Source organism: Dendroctonus ponderosae, unplaced genomic scaffold, assembly GCF_020466585.1.
Source record: "Dendroctonus ponderosae isolate FM_Combo_2020 unplaced genomic scaffold, Dpon_F_20191213v2 Dpon_F_20191213_1, whole genome shotgun sequence".
Taxonomy (NCBI): Eukaryota; Metazoa; Arthropoda; class Insecta; order Coleoptera; family Curculionidae; genus Dendroctonus; species Dendroctonus ponderosae.
This window is the reverse complement of record NW_026017110.1, coordinates 48,083,517-48,101,381: the sequence shown is the minus strand read 5'-3', so window position 1 is coordinate 48,101,381 and position 17,865 is coordinate 48,083,517. Positions and strand designations below refer to the sequence as shown.

At 36.8% G+C, this 17,865-nt stretch overlaps 5 protein-coding genes and 1 long non-coding RNA gene across 10 annotated transcripts; 4 read left to right on the top strand and 2 right to left on the bottom strand.

Annotated features, from left to right (window-relative positions):
- Positions 1-2,868, top strand: LOC109536576 (inhibitor of growth protein 3; the record flags this gene model as incomplete). The annotated part of the gene is given in 8 exon segments (XM_048662066.1): positions 1-442; positions 530-601; positions 664-812; positions 876-1,075; positions 1,278-1,587; positions 1,851-2,008; positions 2,063-2,285; positions 2,341-2,868. Coding segments are annotated over 8 exon segments (1,257 nt in total). The 3' UTR covers positions 2,458-2,868.
- A 253-nt stretch (positions 2,869-3,121) lies between these two features.
- LOC109536584 (dipeptidyl peptidase 9) lies at positions 3,122-8,493 on the top strand. Of its 2 annotated transcripts, XM_019902858.2 has the most exons (15): positions 3,122-3,325; positions 3,406-3,746; positions 4,089-4,203; positions 4,259-4,403; positions 4,456-4,624; positions 4,682-4,789; positions 4,845-5,124; positions 5,179-5,398; positions 6,405-6,506; positions 6,677-6,913; positions 6,981-7,170; positions 7,229-7,347; positions 7,410-7,632; positions 7,689-7,881; positions 7,939-8,493. In XM_019902858.2, the coding sequence occupies exons 2-15, from the start codon at positions 3,506-3,508 to the stop codon at positions 8,141-8,143; spliced, it is 2,547 nt and encodes an 848-aa protein (XP_019758417.1). In that variant the 5' UTR covers positions 3,122-3,325; positions 3,406-3,505; the 3' UTR covers positions 8,144-8,493. The 2 variants fall into 2 exon arrangements, with proteins under 2 accessions (XP_019758417.1, XP_048517978.1); XM_048662021.1 differs by having other exon boundaries at positions 3,131-3,746.
- A 218-nt stretch (positions 8,494-8,711) lies between these two features.
- Positions 8,712-9,563, bottom strand: LOC109536586 (39S ribosomal protein L51, mitochondrial). Its single transcript, XM_019902867.2, has 2 exons — positions 9,171-9,563; positions 8,712-8,956 (listed from the first exon to the last, which is right to left on the bottom strand). Exons 1-2 carry the CDS (start codon positions 9,442-9,444, stop codon positions 8,733-8,735), a joined length of 498 nt encoding a protein of 165 aa, XP_019758426.1. The 5' UTR covers positions 9,445-9,563; the 3' UTR covers positions 8,712-8,732.
- Positions 9,564-9,817: 254 nt separating this feature from the next.
- On the top strand, positions 9,818-10,551 carry LOC125502321 (guanine nucleotide-binding protein subunit gamma-1-like). The gene is made up of 3 exons (XM_019902866.2): positions 9,818-9,947; positions 10,005-10,103; positions 10,216-10,551. Exons 2-3 carry the CDS (start codon positions 10,095-10,097, stop codon positions 10,417-10,419), a joined length of 213 nt encoding a protein of 70 aa, XP_019758425.1. The 5' UTR covers positions 9,818-9,947; positions 10,005-10,094; the 3' UTR covers positions 10,420-10,551.
- LOC125502913 lies at positions 10,516-12,329 on the bottom strand. The gene is made up of 2 exons (XR_007280603.1): positions 12,274-12,329; positions 10,516-12,207 (listed from the first exon to the last, which is right to left on the bottom strand). It is a non-coding gene; the product is annotated as an uncharacterized LOC125502913 (long non-coding RNA).
- LOC109536585 lies at positions 10,760-17,321 on the top strand. Of its 4 annotated transcripts, none has more exons than XM_019902859.2 (7): positions 10,760-11,598; positions 14,604-14,725; positions 14,778-14,921; positions 15,471-15,593; positions 15,736-15,933; positions 16,738-16,860; positions 16,969-17,321. In XM_019902859.2, the coding sequence occupies exons 2-7, from the start codon at positions 14,613-14,615 to the stop codon at positions 17,141-17,143; spliced, it is 876 nt and encodes a 291-aa protein (XP_019758418.1). In that variant the 5' UTR covers positions 10,760-11,598; positions 14,604-14,612; the 3' UTR covers positions 17,144-17,321. The 4 variants fall into 4 exon arrangements, with proteins under 4 accessions (XP_019758418.1, XP_019758423.1, XP_019758421.1 ...); XM_019902862.2 differs by lacking the exon at positions 10,760-11,598 and adding an exon at positions 11,612-11,825; XM_019902864.2 differs by lacking the exons at positions 14,604-14,725; positions 14,778-14,921.
- Positions 17,322-17,865: the final 544 nt, after the last annotated feature.

Sequence of the window (17,865 nt, the reverse complement as noted above, 5' to 3'; positions counted from 1 at the left end):
ATTTATATATGCCTACTTAAGGTTGAAAGCAGCGGCACATGTGAAATATTTTTCAATTGAAAAATTTCTGGATGCAATTTTTTTGATTTGAGGCTAACAAAATATGAACTAACTGACAAAAAAATATTCTCTAGTTTTTCATATTCTAAACTGCTAGATACTTGCGAAATTTGACTCAGCCGCCTTGCCCCGTTGTCAAACGTTTCAAGTAAATTTTCACAGCCTGTCTACAAGAGACATTGTTGATCTGTTGTCAATCTTGGACAGTTCTAACAGATGCTGAATTACAAATGTCGGACGGATACACACATGTGACGAAATTTGTCTGCAAATTAAGGCTGCATTTGCTAAATTCCGTGTAACTTTATTATATTTTTTGTGCTTTTACAACGTGTAATACTCAACTTTACCAGAATGTTATATTTAGAGGATTACCTAGAAAGTAAGTAGATTTGTTTTGGTGGTACACATGTAAAAGTGTATTATACATAGTTTTACAGTGCTAATTTTTTTCTTTATGCTTTTATAGTGATCGAACACTTACCTCAAGAACTCAGGGATAGATTTACTGATATGCGTGAAATGGATTTAGGCATACACAGTGAGTTAGCATTTAATGGGGTTGATTCGGTTAAAGTATTAAACTCCAATGTTTGTTTACAGACAACATGGATGAACTTGAAAAAAGAGTGAAAACATTCTTTAGTGAATGTCGAAAGTATCAAAAACAAGACATTCCACCGAACTTAGAAGATGAATACCAGGGCATAAGAAAAGAGTACTATAAATCCCTAGAGGACGCTGATGAAAAGGTACAATCATCCAACAGAAGTGATTGCCAAAACTTACTTAAAGGATATTATCACATTACATAGGTTCATTTAGCGAATACCATGTATGATTTGGTGGATAAGTATCTCAGAAGACTGGACTCGGAGCTGCACAAGTTCAAGTGCGAGCTCGAAGCGGATAACAAGGGAATTACTGAGGTATTGGAAAAAAGATCGCTTGAACTAGATACTCCAACTCCGGTATCGAACATTCTGAGCCAACAAAAGGAAAATAGGTATGACAGGTAAGGTTTTTATTGTGATAAGTAATGCTTGCGAAACTCTGGCCTTGTGCTGCGCCGTAAAAAAGCGCCCACTTTATAGGAAATCCCTACGCTAACAACTTTTCTTGGTGACGTTTTGCCATAATAGTTCTGATGACATGATTATGATTTACATGACAATGATTTACTGATGACAAAAGCACTAATATGAGTGTGCTTTCAGCCTAAGCTCGAACAGTTACTCACATCGATACTCCAGACCGAGGAGCGAAAAACGGCGCGAGAGCAGCACCTTGTTATCAACCAGTCAGTTTGGGGAGAAGCGACAAATTTCGCAGGCTGCTTCACCAGCTATTGTAGCAGCATCTCCGTCTTTAGTGGATACACGTCACACCAACTCAGTTCCATCTCAAAATAGTAACTCTACCACTAGCACACCTTCAGCTGGAATTTCTTATGGGCTGGGACATGGAATAGGAGCGGGTACAGCTATAGCTGCTGCCGCATCGCAAGCTATCGCTGCCACCCAACAGGTACACTTAATACGGATGCATTGCGGGACATACCCTTAAAACGCGTTTTTTTTGTGCCGAACATCAATTTAGAATAATTTCTAGTTTTGTCGCAAAATGCGAAAATTCTAAACTAATGCGGGTGTTGAGAACAGCCGTTAGTCTCTCATATTTAGTAGTACTAGACTTAAAAGACGCTCTTTTTATACCAAACATTTTAGCAATAATGGGCGTAAATTCAAAAAACTCGAAGACATATTGTTTTTACGATCTTAAAATTTCAGATGCAACAGGGAAGAAGGACGGCAAGCTTGAAGGCTTCGTACGAGGCGATTAACACCAGTAGTTTGCAGGAGTTTATTCCTCGTGAATTGGCAGGAGCTGCTCAAACGGCTATTCAGGCCATTCAACAAGACCATGCCAACAACAGGAAGAAGCAAAAGTGCGATTAGTACGATTTGCAGTCGTTAGTCGTCACTAAACACCCATTTTACAGAAAATACAGCAACAACTTGTCTAGTTCTTCGTCGACAATGCAGCAGGTAGTGCCAAGCCAAGTCCAAACCCACGCGGTAGTTCAAGAAGTGAATGCAACTGAAATGGATACTGCTCCAATTGAAGTAACCGAAGGCGAATGGACTTACGATCCGAACGAGCCTCGGTATTGCTTGTGCAATCAGGTGTCTTATGGTGATATGGTAGCTTGCGATAATGAGGAGGTGAGTACGAATAAATGCGGAAAATGTCCGAACAACAAAAATCCGTTTGTTGCAGTGTCCATCGGAATGGTTTCATTATCCATGTGTTGGTATAACGGCACCTCCAAAGGGCAAATGGTACTGTCCTCAATGTACGACCACGATGAAGAGACGAGGTGGCAGAAAAGCTTGAATAATGCAATCAAATGCATGCAGATCGTAACCATCAGGATTCGGCAATCCTAATGGTTAGACATTTCTATATACGAATGTAAACTGGCTAAATTCAAATAGTATTGATGTATTCAGTTTGATTTTTTACAATAATTGTATATTTAAACACTGTCGAAAAACGTTTAAAAAAGTACAAAATGATTGTTTGGCTGAATGCCGAGCATGAAAATGAATAAATTCTATACAACGTTATCAAGCGCACATAATTAATAGTTGTTCCGTTGGAAGGTTGGAAGCTTGTTTAAATGGGAATCTTTTTTTAAATACGCTCCTGAACTTGTATACGCTTATTTTTCCTATTATATGTAGAACGTGTAATGCTGTGGAGTTTTTTTATTGTGTATCTAATAAATCCAGTTGTTCAATTGTGGCTAGTGCTTTTATTGGGTGACTATTAAAAGTAATCGAAATAATTATTGTTATTTCAACGTTAATAAATTCGAACCTGCTGTAGGAAAAAACCCAAATGGTTCAGTGCAGTACTTGGGATTATTTTTCAGATATTTAATTAACATTTTAATCGCATAAAATTACTGAATTTGACTACTTTATTTTTTGCATCACGTTTATCCCTACTACACTGTTGCTAATGCCACCGCGATGAAAGTGAAAAGCTGTCAAAACAGACAGAGTTCGCTTTGTTTACAATATTTTTTTCAACATTCTTCATGTTCCAAGTCATTGAGCAAAAAACTGTCCCTAAATTCTGTTTAAAATTGTCCAAACAGTCTTGAATAAATGCAAAATTAATGTGACAATGCGGTTTTCGTAGCACAATTTATTCTGAAACCCGCCAATACGGCAAACTGAATTAAATTTCGAACTAGGTTAGTTTGAATTTTTGCAGCGATTTGGGTCAAAAAAGAAATGGTTTTCTGAGGTGAATGGTTTTTTACTCTATTTTTAGTACCCTGAGACGGAATGTGACTGATTTCATTGATAAACACCAAATATTATGTAGATAGACTCTATTTGTGAACATAATATATTTGTCAAGTTTGAATACAATGACTTCGGTCAACATGGACTTAGAACTTAACGAAGCCATCCAGGAACCCATGCCGGAAGAGCCTCCGAAGCCAATAGAGTTTCAGAGCAAAAAACTCACTTGGCCCGAACTGCGAGCAGTGGTCAGTGAGCTCAGAAGACAATTGTCTAGTTTGTCCACTATGGTGCCTACTGATTTTACATTCAGGACTTTACAGGATGGCCGAACTCGGATTTATTTTCTTAGCAGTCCACATCACGGTCAGTGTTACTATTAGTTTGCTTAATTAATGCACTCCAAGGAAAACCTGCCTTTTTGTGATTTTGCCCCAATACCATGCACTGTTGGCGTTTGATCTACACAAATTCCTTCGAAACTGACACTTTCCTAAAATTGACTGTTTTACTGTATCAAGTTCAGCGGAAGCTCATCTTGAATGCTCTTTTTTGTGGAACTCTAGATGACTTTGCGGGTGCTCGCTGCTGTCGGAAACACATTAAAACTGCCAATAAATTCCTATTTAACATTTATCCTGGCCATTGTGTAGTTTCGAGTTTTGCAGAAGAATGACGATAGATTAATGCACTGTTTTCTTTTGGCAGGCTGGGAAACGACCCTTCTTTTCGCAGATATTCTAAATACGAATCAACCCGCAGGTTTGCGCCTGCAATGGCAGTACGTACTTGAGTCAAATTTCCCGTGTATTTCGAGCGGCAAGTAGGTGTGAATCTTCTAAAGTGTTCTGTGCTCTATATTTGCCAATATTTTCAAGATCCTCGAGAGAAGAACAGCTGATGTGGGAAAGGAAACGATTGGCCACTTGGGGAATTAACAGTTATGAAATACACGAAGACTCTGGCAAAATAGTGTTTCCAACTGCTAGCAGTTTATTTCAATGTGTAGACAGTGGATATACGGTAAGTTTTTAATCATTTATAAATCGCCGCTGATTCATTTGATGTTAATCAGAACGGACAATTGTTTCCAACCAAATTACGAATGACTTCAATGGGTGCCAAGTTGAATCCCCAAATCTGCCCCAGAAATGCGGAACTGGTAGCATATATATGCAATCATGATATCTGGGTAACTCATACAGTGTCTGGATCAAATGTTCGCATTACATATGCACACAAAGGTGAAATTGCCGTTAAGATGAATGGGATTTTTGCAGTATAAACTATTTGTGCATTAGGTGGTCGAAATTTGGCTGATGATCCGCTGAGTGCAGGCGTGCCCTCTTATGTAATGCAAGAGGAATTTAGCAGATATCAGGGATTTTGGTGGCAACCCAAGTGTGTTGGTGAGTCCAATCTCCCATTTATCTTCATTATTTTATAGATATCATATTGTTTTAGGTGATGTATATAGGATTCTTTATGAAGAAGTCGACGATAGTGATGTGAAACTCTATTGCTTCCCTTCTTCACATTCAGACACTGGTGATGTAGAAGAATTTCGGTTTCCCAGAGCAGGCTCCGCCAACTCGAAAAGCTACCTCAAACTAGTCGAGTTCAAATTAAACGAACATTTGCAAATTGTCGATATCTGTTTGTTGGACTTGCAATTTTCTTTAAACGGTATGTTTCCATGGATGGAGTATGTAGTGCGAATAGGTTGGACTCCCGATGCTGAATTGTAAGCCTTTTCCAAGCCTAACTCTATCGATTCTGAATTGTTGTTTTTTCCTAGTGTTTGGGTCCAGCTGCTCGACCGCCTTCAAAAGCACTTGGAAATCGTTTTGTTATCGCTCAACAATTTCGCTTCGGATCTTCCCTATTTTAATCACTCAAGTGACCTAAACAACTTATCAGGCAATCCAACTGTTCAAGTGATTTATGCCCAAGACTCACAATATTGGATTAATGTCCACGATCTACTATACTTTTTACCATCCGACGACCCTAATGAGGTGAGAATTTTATGTAAAAATCGCAAGAATAAGAATAAAAATAAGTTGAAACAAAAGCCCAGAAGTATATGGGTGTGCGTCTTCGGTCTTCTATGATCTGAGAAAATTGCAAGTTTCTGCTTGACCTAGTTTGGAAATTACGATTTTAAAACATAAGATGGTCCTTTTGAAAATCCCACTTTTGCAACAAAAAATGCCAAGCCATGAAAAAAAATTAAAATAAACAGGGATTTTCTTGCAGTTTTCTCCTGCTTTAGATTGAAATGTCTTTGATGAACTGAGGAAATTGCAAGTTTCTACTTGATCTAGTATGGAAATTACGATATTTTAAACATAAGATAACATTTTTGAAATACCCACTTTTGCAACAAAAAATGCCAAGCGGTGGAATAAATCAAAATCAACAGGGATTTTATTGCAGCTTTCGCCTACTTTAGCTTGAAATGTCTTTGATGGACTGCGAAAATTGCAAGTTTCTACTTGATCCAGTTTGGAAATTACGATTTTTTGTACATAAGCTGGTCCTCTGGAAATTCCCACTTTGCAACAAAAAATGTCAAGCCGTGAAAAAAATCTAAATCAACAGGGATTTTTTTGCATTCTTTGCCTGCTTTAGATTGAAATGTTTTTGATAAGCTGAGAAAATTGCAAATTTCTACTTGATCTAATTTGAAAATTACGATTTTTTAAACATAAGATGGTCTGTTTGAAATTCCCACTTTTGCAACAAAAAATGCGAAGCCGTGAAAAAAATCAAAATCAACAGGGATTTTATTGCAATTTTCACCTGCTTTAGATTGAAATGTCTTTGATGGACTGAGAAAATTGCAAGTTTCTACTTGTTTTAGTTTAGAAGTTATGATTTTTTTACTGCTTCTTTTGCACTTTTGAACCAAAAGATTCCAAGACGTGAAAGACTCAAACTCAAAAAAGATTTTATTGCGATTTATTTTATACGTGTGCAAGAAGTTTTTGCTGAAGAATATGCATTTGATTTTTTTTCCAGATTAAGTTTATTTGGGCAAACGAAGACACGGGCTACCGCCATTTATACGTAATTACATCACACATTTCTCAACTTGTTTATGGACTTCCAGAATCATCTGAGGTAAGATTCACGCGTGTTATGTTAGTTTAAAGATTGGGTATTTTCAATTGAACCAATATAAGCCAAGGAAATGTGCGATTAAAAACAGAACTTTCCTATATTTTAAGCAATTTATTATAAGATGGTGATTGGGATGGGTTGTAACTACAATAAGAGCAATGTCTTTCAAGGTTAGCAGCTGTACTTTTTTAACTCCAAAAATAGTCTCGAAAGTCCAGCTGACTAGTGGAGATTGGGAAGTTCTAAGTCAAAACTTGTGGGTTAATTTCGACCGTCAGTTAATTTATTTTATGGGACTTAAAGAAACACCGCTTGAAAAGCATCTGTATATCGTTTCTTTGAAACGGCCAGGAGAGGTAAGACTGCTGACCAGGCCAGGATACTCGTATAATGTTGAATTTAATCGGGTGAGTGAACGTGAACTACATCCGGAATTCCCGGTAAATTTATTGTGTCTTGCTTGCTTTTTTACAGGATTGTTCTTTATTAGTAACAGTATACAGCAATATTCGCAAGCCACCGGCTTGTCAAGTATTTCGAGTCGAACAAATTGGTTGGGCTGTAGAGGAAGTCAGTCTCAGTCCGCTGGGCTACCTGGTTCATTCCCCAGGATCAATATGTGAGACGTATTTGCCTGATCTTTATACCCATGAAATACAGTCTGGTAAATGGCTTTAAATTTACCAAAAAAAGCATGCAATCACAATTCTGGTCTTTTGCAGGTCATCTGATCTATGCGATGGTGTTCAAACCGCACAACTTTAAGCCCGACCAAAAATATCCAACGATTTTAAATGTGTACGGTGGTCCGGAGGTGCAGTTGGTTTCAAACTCCTTCAAAGTAAGTGCCTTGCAACATTTTGAAATTCTGGCTATTTTATACGATTTATAACTTATGATCAGGGAATGCGTCATCTTAGAATGCACATGTTAGCAGCCAGAGGATATTGTGTGGTGGCAATAGACTCTCGAGGATCTCTTCATCGAGGCATTCAGTTTGAAGGTTACATCAAGGGAAAAATGGGCACTGTGGAACTGAAAGATCAAGTTGAGGTACTCAGGTGGCTTGCTGAGAGCCTCGGCTACATTGATCTTCAAAGGGTGGCCATCCATGGATGGTCTTACGGTTAGCATCAATATTTTTAGAACCAACCCAAACTAACTGAGAACGTTACTGTGTAGGTGGCTACTTAAGTTTGATGGGTTTGATTCACCATCCCGATGTGTTCAAAGTTGCAATAGCTGGTGCTCCGGTGACTAATTGGAACTTTTATGATACTGGGTACACTGAACGGTATATGGATCTGCCTTTACACAATGCAGATGGTTATGAAGATGGCTCAGTTCTCAAATACGTTCACAAATTTCCTGATGAGTAAGTGTTTTGCTCATAGTTGCCCGGAAGGATTGTAAAGTTTCCATTCTTCAACAGGGAGAATCGTCTATTGATTATTCACGGCCTGATCGACGAAAACGTTCACTTCTATCACACTTCACAGTTGATCAAGTATATGGTAAACGCGGGAAAGCCCTATCAGCTCCAAATTTATCCGCACGAAAGACACTCACTTCGCCATCTCGACTCGAGCAAGCACTACGAAACCACGTTTTTATCTTTTCTGCAAAACCATTTGTGAATACGTTTGCCTCGAGGTTCTTCGAAATTTTACCGATTTCTGCTTTTAATTGAATGGCCAGGACAAAAATAGTGCTCACTGTTTTGGGTGGGTTTTTAATAATGTTGGAACCTTTAAATTAATTACTAAAAGTTGTAAACTTTCTCAATTTGAACTTGTTCTGTACAGCAAATTTCGTTTGGTAATTATAATAGTTGTTCGATAATTGAAACGAAATATATACTATGATTGTAGTTGGTATAGAGACAATTTCTATACTTGTTTCAACTTTTCAACTGGCTGCATTTGATTGCCTCACATGTGTAAATTATTATAAATTATTTGTAATAGTAATAAATGTTTTTATTGAAGGCAATCGCGTTTTATTTGCTCGGTCTAGTCTGCAAAGTTCCAGCCTTTGCTGGGTGGTTTTCATGTGTTAAAAATGTATTTTCTTTAAACAAAAATGTACTACTTAAGTCCATTGCCTTTATCCGAACGAGCAAACGTTCTTATCGCACCTTAAAGTGGAGGACAGCAGGTGATAAAACTGATTACTAACAACTCTGTTTATACAGGCACATTCGCATACAGTGGACAAGTAGACAGTCTATTGATGAGAATAATTAGTTTTAGTCTTCGTATTCAAATACTTATGAAGAAATCTAATTCTCTTTTGCAACTGGTACCATTTGGTCGGACGCGCTAATGGATAGGCTGTTTTGTAAAGCATCTTTTGCTTACGGATCATTACTTGGAACTCATGGCCTCCGACACCTCGGAGCCAAGGCGGCACATTGTATAATATCCGGCTCGGGTGTATTCTTTCGTTTCCTGAGAAAAAATGCAAGTTACCACATTACTTTCGATAATCGACTTAATTTAAGGCAATGGTGGGGCGAAGGTTTAGAAAAGCTATGAGCAAGAGAAACCCTACGGTCGCAGATCGTCACAATCGTGCACAATGGAGGGAAAGTATAGAGCTCGCACAGCGAACACAAACGCTACTAAGATCTCGTTATCTTCACCTATTGAAAATGAGCCATACCTAATATATCAATGTAGTCATTTTGGCCAAATAGGGCTCTCCGGTCGTTCCAGTGATCCTTTGGTTTGTAGGTTGGCATAGGCAGTTTTGCCGAATCCTTCACTCTCGGCAAAAGCCCGCTGTACTCCACTGGGTCTTTATACCCATGCCTTCGAACCAGAGGCCCTTCAGCAATTCTTTCTGAGTGATATCTGAACCGAACAGCAACTATTTGTGGTGTCCAGACTTGGACGGCTTGAATAACGGATTTTGCGTAACTTGCGATCAACGCCATTGTAGGTGATAATTTTAAATACTGATTTCCTGAATTTTTTCAATTATTTTAAATAAAACCTCACCAACACCTAAAAGTGAGGTTGTGTCATTTTTGAAGTTGAAATCTTTGGAATTGTCAACTTTGGGGGGCGGAAATGATGAGAGAAACACTACTAGGACCGAACCCTTTAAAAAATTTATCAAATTTATTTTTTTTAAATTTATACGTGAATTAAAAATAATCTGTTTGCCCTAAAAGGGCGATCTGTATCAAACGCTGGTTAATTAAGGAATAAAATCTTTAAGCGCTAGCACAAATGCAAATAAATCGTATATCCCTCTCTGTCACACATTTTACAAATTCCACCGTCTAGCACATTGGATGATCTATTTTGCGCTTCGCCCTGAAATGTGTCAATGATTCCTTAATTGTTTTGACTTGTTTCTTTAATCAATTAATTATATTGCTTTTACTTGTGTGTTTTGCTATCATTTTCCAATTTCACAACTGAGTTTTATCAGGTAATTATTAACCAAAGTAATGATATTTTGTTGAATTTACATAAAGTTCCCTTACAGCGACTCAATTAGGGTGTTGGCTGGTTTTCCTGGTGTATTGCAAAGCTCCACCCCACAATTTCGTTTCTACAAAGTTCGGCAAGTAAATATATGGAGATGGTAAGGATTGTTTGATTTGCAAATGACGTAGTGAAACTGGGATGGAAACTTTGGGAATTTTCTAATTAGTTACACGGTGTGTAAAAAGTGATGACTTAGGTTGGTCTTCCAGGTTTTCTCAAATCTTCAACACCAACGAGGAATCACCGAGCAGTTGCGTCGGGAAGCAGCGATTAAGAGAATGCCGATCTCACAAGCGGTCAAAGACATCATAAAATACATCCAGGAACACGAACAAGACGATTGTCTTTTGGTTGGTTTCTCCAGTCAACGTGTGAATCCCTTTCGTGAAAAAACCCCTTGCTCATTGCTTTAAATGCATGGGAGGGGGTGAGTAATTATCAAGTATATTTTTTGCTTTTCTCGTATTTATGGCTACATTAAAGGAAGTGGGTACACAAAAATAATCAGGATAATTTGAATACAGTTCATGGCTTCTGTTCTCTTATATTTTTTTTGTTAATTGGAGGATTTGTGTCTTACAGGGTAAAAATTAGATGCATCTTATACCTACTTATCTGAAGTAATGTTGGACCAAAAAAACGTTTCTTACAGTTATTTCAAATGATAGCCTAACACCAATGTACCAGTGCATTTACGGAATATTTATTCTACTGTATGGTTAACGTAAATAAACTATGGCGCGTTGAAGCACCATGCGTTTCGTCCCGGGCCTACCTATTGGACTCGTCAGTAAGGCTTAGGTAGGCCCTGCCTTAGACGCCGGTTACGGAACATAGGTTGAAAGTTCTATTTGAATCGAAACGCCACAGATGTTATGCGATGAGATATAGCTGGCGTTTCGGTTGGAGCTGCTAATTGAGAAGTGGCGGATAGAGTTCGCCACAAAACATATTACTTTACTTTCGAAGGTTTTTAGGCGATTAGATTTAAGAATAATTATGTCAAATTCTACAGTGATGAAAGATCTGTAAAATCAAAATTCCCAGATGGTCCCTTAAAATCCCTAGTTTTCCCTAGACATTCAAAGAAAAATGATAAGTGGGACAAAAAATATTATGGTAAACGGTATATTACATTTAAAAAATATTAAAAAATGGAACTCGTAATTTCGCTTCAATTTGTAATCTTCTCGTAATTGATATTTCTTAAAACAAATTGGGGTTCCTCTCTGCTTGTTGCCTTTCTGTAGTCAGATGTTTTAATATTTTCTCCCAAAATTAATTTTTGTGCAATAATCGAACAATTTTGAAAATCCCTAGATAATTATAACAAATGACTAATTGAGAAAAAGCCCTAGTATGGCATCACTGTCTACAGTTCATTAGTTTAGGTTTTGCGTCAAAATCGTATCGGCTCGGAACATTCCAGGTTATCCCGCTAGATGTAGGCACAGTATACAATTAAACCAGCTGAGCAGCCAGTGTCTTGATACTCAATGTGACGTACTACAACGTAAATTAGCCATACAAACAAATTTTTTTTGTATCCAGATATTCGTTTATAAAGTAAAGCAGATACTTGACAACTAAAGGTAAGTATCTGATATCTATTTAACGATTTTTGCACCCGCTTACTGTGGGGACTTAATCTACAGAGTAAACAGCCGGAGTGTGATGTAATAGAAATGCTGAATAACTTATTTAGAAAGGAATATCAAGTTTTCAATCTCAATCCTTTTTATCTATGTCCTCAATACGCGCCATTGGTGTGAGCTGAAGCGGCTGGCGATGGTGTTGTTTGAATTTTTCAGTTGCAAAAGTGAGGTTAATTTTTCTAAATGTAAATCAAAGGAGTTTCGAAAAACGGAAAAAGCGCTTGTCAGGAAATTCAGTAAAAGTACCACGATTAGTGTCCTTATTTCAATGCTTATCGATTAAAGATCATAAATTAAGCCAAAAAGCACTCACAAACTTTTAAAATTCGCTTTCCCACCACCTGCAAAATTGGGCCTAAGATGCATAATAATTGTGTTTTTTGCAAAAGTGTCAACATGTTTTCTAACATCACCAGATTGTGGTTATCTAGCACGATAGTCAGGTGGCGGATTATTTGGCTCTTTCCCCAATTTAATACAATGAGGTATTGCCGCGTGTTCTTGCGTTGTTTTCCTTTGGGTTAACTTTAAGGTAGTTTGTTTCTGCTAGAATGGTCGAAGTGATTCTTTAAATAAGACTAAAGGAATGTGCAAAAAGTTAAAATTAATTACCTGGAAAGACCTAAATAATCTAAACCGACCCAGATTGAATAAATCTACACGTATGCATCCAAGTAAAGGAAATAATTTTCATTAACTTGAAACGTTTTGCGCAGTTTGGCAACGCCGCTAGAACTTTAGCCTGAAAATGGTGATTTTATTTAAACTTTATGATTCTTTTTTGGCTTAATTTAGGGACAGTCCAGAATGTTTTTTCGCGCAAACTGCATAATTTAAAGTGTTCTAAAAGTAAAACTAAAAAAGTGGAGGGATTCAAACGGCACGATCGCCTTACATTTTTTCGGATTTTCTGCTTTCGAGTGCTGTTAACGCGTCTGTTACATGTATAAAGACAATTTATGGGTGCGGTATATGGTTGAAACCAACTGAAATAATTTAGGAACGATTTTAGCTTAGAGTAGGCCTGGGTAACACTGTGTTAAGCTGCGCTATTGAGTTAGTTAGAGCGCAGTATAAGTGATTTATTAAGGTTTACGAGACCCGGGACTGGAATTTTCACATCTAAAAAAAAAGTTCATTAACATTTTTTCTGAGTAGTTTTACTACTTTGTTCAAACAACTAAAAGAAAAGTAATCTAAATTTTTCCAGCAACAGAACTGAGTCCAAAGAAAGTCGACGAGTTTTCTTGTAAAATCCATCTCTTAATATTTTTGCATAAATGATTCAGTTTGCCAGTATTGTCCAGTAAGACGTTAGGAAAAACGCGGTTTTGCTGTTAAGAGACGGTGTTGTTTAGAAATATTGACCTAAAAGTGAAGAAACTCCAGTTTCCAAGAGTTTTCCAAATAAATTTTATTAGAAACATTCGCTTTTTCAGTTCGGGGAAATATTTTTGGAAAAATCCCTAGAAATAATTATTAGGGTTCTGTCCATAATTCGAAGCTGCAAAAAGTTTTCCAAAAATTTTTGCAAAGCAGTTAAGGAGGCGAGTGTTCCAATAAAATGTATCTTATAATTTTTCACAGAAAATACCTGAAGATTGCCAGTATTTTAAGTAAAACTAAAAAATAATGCTATTTTTGCGTATAAAGAATTGCTTAATAGAAACTTTGTTAAATCTAGAATGACCTAAAAATTTAAAGAAACTTCAAAAATATTTAGAACGATGAGGGTGGCGAATTTTCCAAATAATTGTTCCTAAACTTTTGCTCTCTGGTCGTTTTTTCCGTAAAAACTGAATAAAATTCTTTGGTTTTGGTACAACTTCGAAGCTCAAATGGGTTTTCTAAAGTTCTCTGCAAACCGATTGATGAGGCGAATCTTGTAGAAAAATTAGTTTTGTAATTTTTGGCTGAAAAGCCCCATTAGTGTCAGAAAAGAAGTAAATCATCAGAAAATAATGTTTTTTTGCGTTTTCGATTAAAAACTTTGAGTTTGGTGATCGATTTGGGAGAAAACCGTCATGTTTTTCGGGGAAAACGGGAGGAATTTGGTTCCGTTCCGAATTCGACGCTGAAAAAAGTGTTTGTAAAATTTTTACAAAGCTATAAATTTATCTTGTAATTTTTCGCGTGCAAGACCTCCAGATCGTCTGTACTTTTAAGTGAAACTCTACAAAATAGAACGTTTGTTGAGTAGAAAGCATAGCAAAGAAAAATTTAGTGAAAACTAAAAAACAATTTTTTTCAAAACAAACTACAGTCTTAAGAGGAATGGAGGTGACGAGGTGTCCAAATAATCTGGTCTAAACGTTTGCTTATTCTGTTTGATTTTTGATAGAAAATTATTTGATTTTTGTTCCAAATGGGAATCTGGAAAGGATTTCAAAACTTTTTACAAAGCGACGAAGGATTCGAAATTTATTTCATGATTTTTCGCGGAAAATACCTTAAGATTGTCAGCGTTTTTAAGTGAAACTTTAGAACATTGGGCATTTAGAAGAAAGAGTAACTTGGCTAAATCTGTAAAATTCTGAAATTTTGAAGAAATTTAAAAATTATTATTAATGAATGGCCTTAATATAATAATAAATCTAAAAACAAGTAAAAAAGTGATCATCAAGCACCCGCAGCAACGGAACTGAGTTACTGTGCGGGTGCGTTGGGTTGCCCAGCCTAGCTTAGAGCCTCGAAAATATATCGTTTTAACTTGATCATTTTTAAGTTAAGTTCAGCAATACCGAGAAAACTCGGCTACAGCTTTTTAATTTTTCTTCTAAACGTAATAAAAAATTATAAAAACCATAAAAGAAAACGGCCTTTTTCCGGAAAATATATAGGAAAAATGTTGTTTGTTATGAAATTTTCTATAAATATCGCCTGGTTTTGTATAGAATTGCACAATACGGTATTATTTAAATACATTTGCAAACACTTTTCAGGGTATTAAAATGGTGAAGTGCTGGGCTCCAGACTGCAAGCATTATAACATCCGGGAACGGTGTCGATTTTTTTCATTCCCGAAGGAACCTAAAAAAAGAAATAAATGGATACGTTTACTGAGGTAATATTTATATTTTGTTATAAAGCGGTAGAATTTTTGAAATAAATTTTAGAAGAAACGGTACACCCGGTCCAGGCGCATACGTTTGCAGTTGCCACTTTCGCGATGGCATTAAAGCGAATTGCCCGGAAATATTTGCCCACAATGAGGCTAAGAGAGCACTTTTTCAAATTCCACCACCGGAGATCCGAACAAGGTCTGTTTTAACGTAATAATTTTTTTGGGCCGCGCCGTTCAGGCACGTCACTGATGTGTACGATAAAATTGTCGATTTTTTAATTTCTGTTTTTAATCAGTGTCGTGTCCGAAGGGTTCGGCACAACAAATACATGAAAGTTTAGTGGTTTTCCAGCAAAAACTTCGATTTTCGTGCGCGACACTGGTTTGCTAGATAAAACCTACTAAAATGGTGAATTATGAAATGTTTGGTTTCAATCAGTGCCGTGCCCAAAGGGCACAATAAATACATTAAAATTAAATTGGCGTCTAAGTTTGCGCGATGAAGACCTTCCAAAATTGGCGAAGATAAACTTTCGTATTCAATCAGTGCTGTGCCCGATGGGGAACCCAGACAACATTAATCAATCCTGCATGTCCAATGGATGTCCATAATTTGTCCCATTGTGTGTTTTGTTCTAGCTATTAGAGTTTTTTCATGGACTTGGCGGTTTTCTTTTTTCAACACCAAAACTTTTTGCAAGAAACATTTCGTTCTAAACTTGAGAAAAATGTATGGTAATTTCAGGACACCCAAGATGGTAATGTGCTGGGCGTTCGAGTGTCGTCACTACAATGCCAGGGAAAAATGCAGATTCTTTAGATTTCCGAAGGATCCAGCGCTAAGAAAAACATGGATGTCACTAGTAAGGTATGGTTTACAGTGTGATTCAAAAAAAGCGGCTACCTTGCCGGCCCGCTTATGCCTTATACCTACGGAAAAATGTCTATAAATTTGCTCTTAAAATGTGCTTTCAACTGTAGTTTCTTAAAAAAAAAACACTTCGTTTCAGGCGTGATGAGGAACCTGGAACAGGTTGCTACTTGTGTTCGTGTCATTTTCCGAATGGAAAAAAGGAAAATTTGCCACTGCTTGCACTGCACGATGAACGAAAATTCTACCCCAATTTTCCAGCAGACGATCATAGTTATTATGCCTTGGAACCATCAGCCTTAGAGCCAGCTGGACAAAACCCCACGCAAAAAGACGAGTAAATTATACAATAAGATCAATCAAACAAGTTTTTAACGCACGCTCGCCTTTAAAAATGGTCATTGTCCAATACGGAATAGGTAGCAACTTGAGTTTTGCACACTCAATAGAAGAATTTTCAAGCCAAACAGTATGAAAATTTCATGGAAATCGTGCAAAATTCTGATTATTTACAACCCTGTGATTGAAGGGCAAAAATAATAAATTTTCGCTGAATTGAACGTTCGCTTTTAAAAATTGCTATCTTCCAATCCGGAGCAAGCAGCAACTTGAAATTTGCACACCCTATAGAAGACACTTCAAGGAAAACGTCTTAAAAAAAATTACACGAAATCCTGATTTTCGCAAACCCTGTAAACGCAACGCTTCAAATGAATACTTCCACTCTAATTCACACCGTCCTTAAAAAAATCCCAAATATCAATCCAGCACAGGTAGCAACTTGTGTTTCGCACACTCTATAGAATAATTTTCATGTTAAGTAGTCTGCAAATTTTATTAAAATCCCGCAAAATCCAAATTTTTTTCCGGTCTGGAGAATGAAGTCCAAAAATACGAAATTTGTACTCAACTGCATATTCGCCTTTAAAAGTTGCTATCTTTACATCCTGAGCAAGTAGCAAACTTGAAATTCGCTCACCCTATAGACGACACTTCAATGAAAAAAATATGAGTCTTTCAAAGAATACAATATAACATATTAAAACAGACACACTGCATTACAAAAAACTTGTTTGGTTGATTTTACTTACTATACAATAAGAGCAGTTGGATGGTAAGTTACAATTTTAATTTCTTCCAGTTATGGCAAAATGGTCATGTGCCGAGTGCTCAATTGTAAGCACTACAATCAAACGGATTCCTGCTCATTTTTCAAATTTCCCAAAGACCCAAAGCTAAGAAGAAAATGGAAGCAACTGTTAAAGTAAGTACATCCTTCAAGTAGTCAGATTGCGTTTTTGTATACTTTTTATTGCGTTTTTATATTTTTAATTTCGATTTATGTATGAGTTTTATCGCATTTTTTATATAGGCATAACGTTGAACCTGGACGAGGCGATTTCTTGTGTTCCTGCCATTTTCCCGATGGAAAGAAGGAAAAAATGCCACTCCTGATAAAATTCTGCAAAGAAAAACACCAGAGGCTAAAATCAAAGACACGCACAGATGCCAGGACCTGCACAATTACGTCTGGAGGTAGTGAATAAGCCAAAATAAAACACATGTAAAAGCCATGTGCTCAACAAAACATTGCAAAAGAAAAAACACGTTGACCTGAATAAATGGAAAATCACACTCAATTTTCAGTGCAATTTGGAGTTTGTAAAGATGACATGATCGCAAAACTGTTGTGTTTTTTAATCAATTAAATAACTATTTTAACGGTTTCGCGTTTTATTTATCGCAGACCGAAAAATGTATTTTTTTATAATTTATTGTAAATTTCCATTGGTTCACGCAGCAGCGCACTGTCCCTATTAATTAACCGTAGTGAAAATCATGACAAAGTTTTGCAACACAAATTGGAGGCCAGAGCATTTTGTTCCAGTAAAACAAGAAATCCCAGGAGAAAATCACCATTCATTTTCATCGCTTAAAAATGTCAAGGGACGCTTTAACGTACCAATTTACATAAATACCAGATCTGTCTGGTTTGTAATATGGATTATATCTGAAAGTTTCTCTATATGCGTGTGATAACAGTAAATTAATTCCAATATACATAAGCACTCGGCGCCAGAAAATAAAAATGTTCATTAACATTAATCACCTAAAAATGCACATATTTGTCAAACGCTTTGCAGAAAATTTGGAAAATCAACTCAAAATATTTCCTTCTGGATTCCAACTGCGAAGAAATTATTTTTGAGCTTGTGCGTATTTAACAGGAAGCTAAGTTTACGATCGGCCATAAGCACTAACAATGTAC

Excerpts from the sequence above, each read along its gene's own strand:
- LOC109536584 (XM_019902858.2), top strand. The coding sequence starts at position 3,506 with ATGACTTCGGTCAACATGGACTTAGAACTTAACGAAGCCATCCAGGAA. Across the intron at positions 4,404-4,455 it reads GTGTAGACAGTGGATATACG|AACGGACAATTGTTTCCAAC; the intron begins GTAAGTTTTTAA and ends GATGTTAATCAG. Across the intron at positions 4,790-4,844 it reads GTGGCAACCCAAGTGTGTTG|GTGATGTATATAGGATTCTT; the intron begins GTGAGTCCAATC and ends ATATTGTTTTAG.
- LOC109536586 (XM_019902867.2), bottom strand. The coding sequence starts at position 9,444 with ATGGCGTTGATCGCAAGTTACGCAAAATCCGTTATTCAAGCCGTCCAA. Across the intron at positions 8,957-9,170 it reads TGACTACATTGATATATTAG|GAAACGAAAGAATACACCCG; the intron begins GTATGGCTCATT and ends ATTTTTTCTCAG.
- LOC109536585 (XM_019902859.2), top strand. The coding sequence starts at position 14,613 with ATGGTGAAGTGCTGGGCTCCAGACTGCAAGCATTATAACATCCGGGAA. Across the intron at positions 14,922-15,470 it reads CCACCGGAGATCCGAACAAG|GACACCCAAGATGGTAATGT; the intron begins GTCTGTTTTAAC and ends TGGTAATTTCAG. Across the intron at positions 15,934-16,737 it reads AACCCCACGCAAAAAGACGA|TTATGGCAAAATGGTCATGT; the intron begins GTAAATTATACA and ends AATTTCTTCCAG.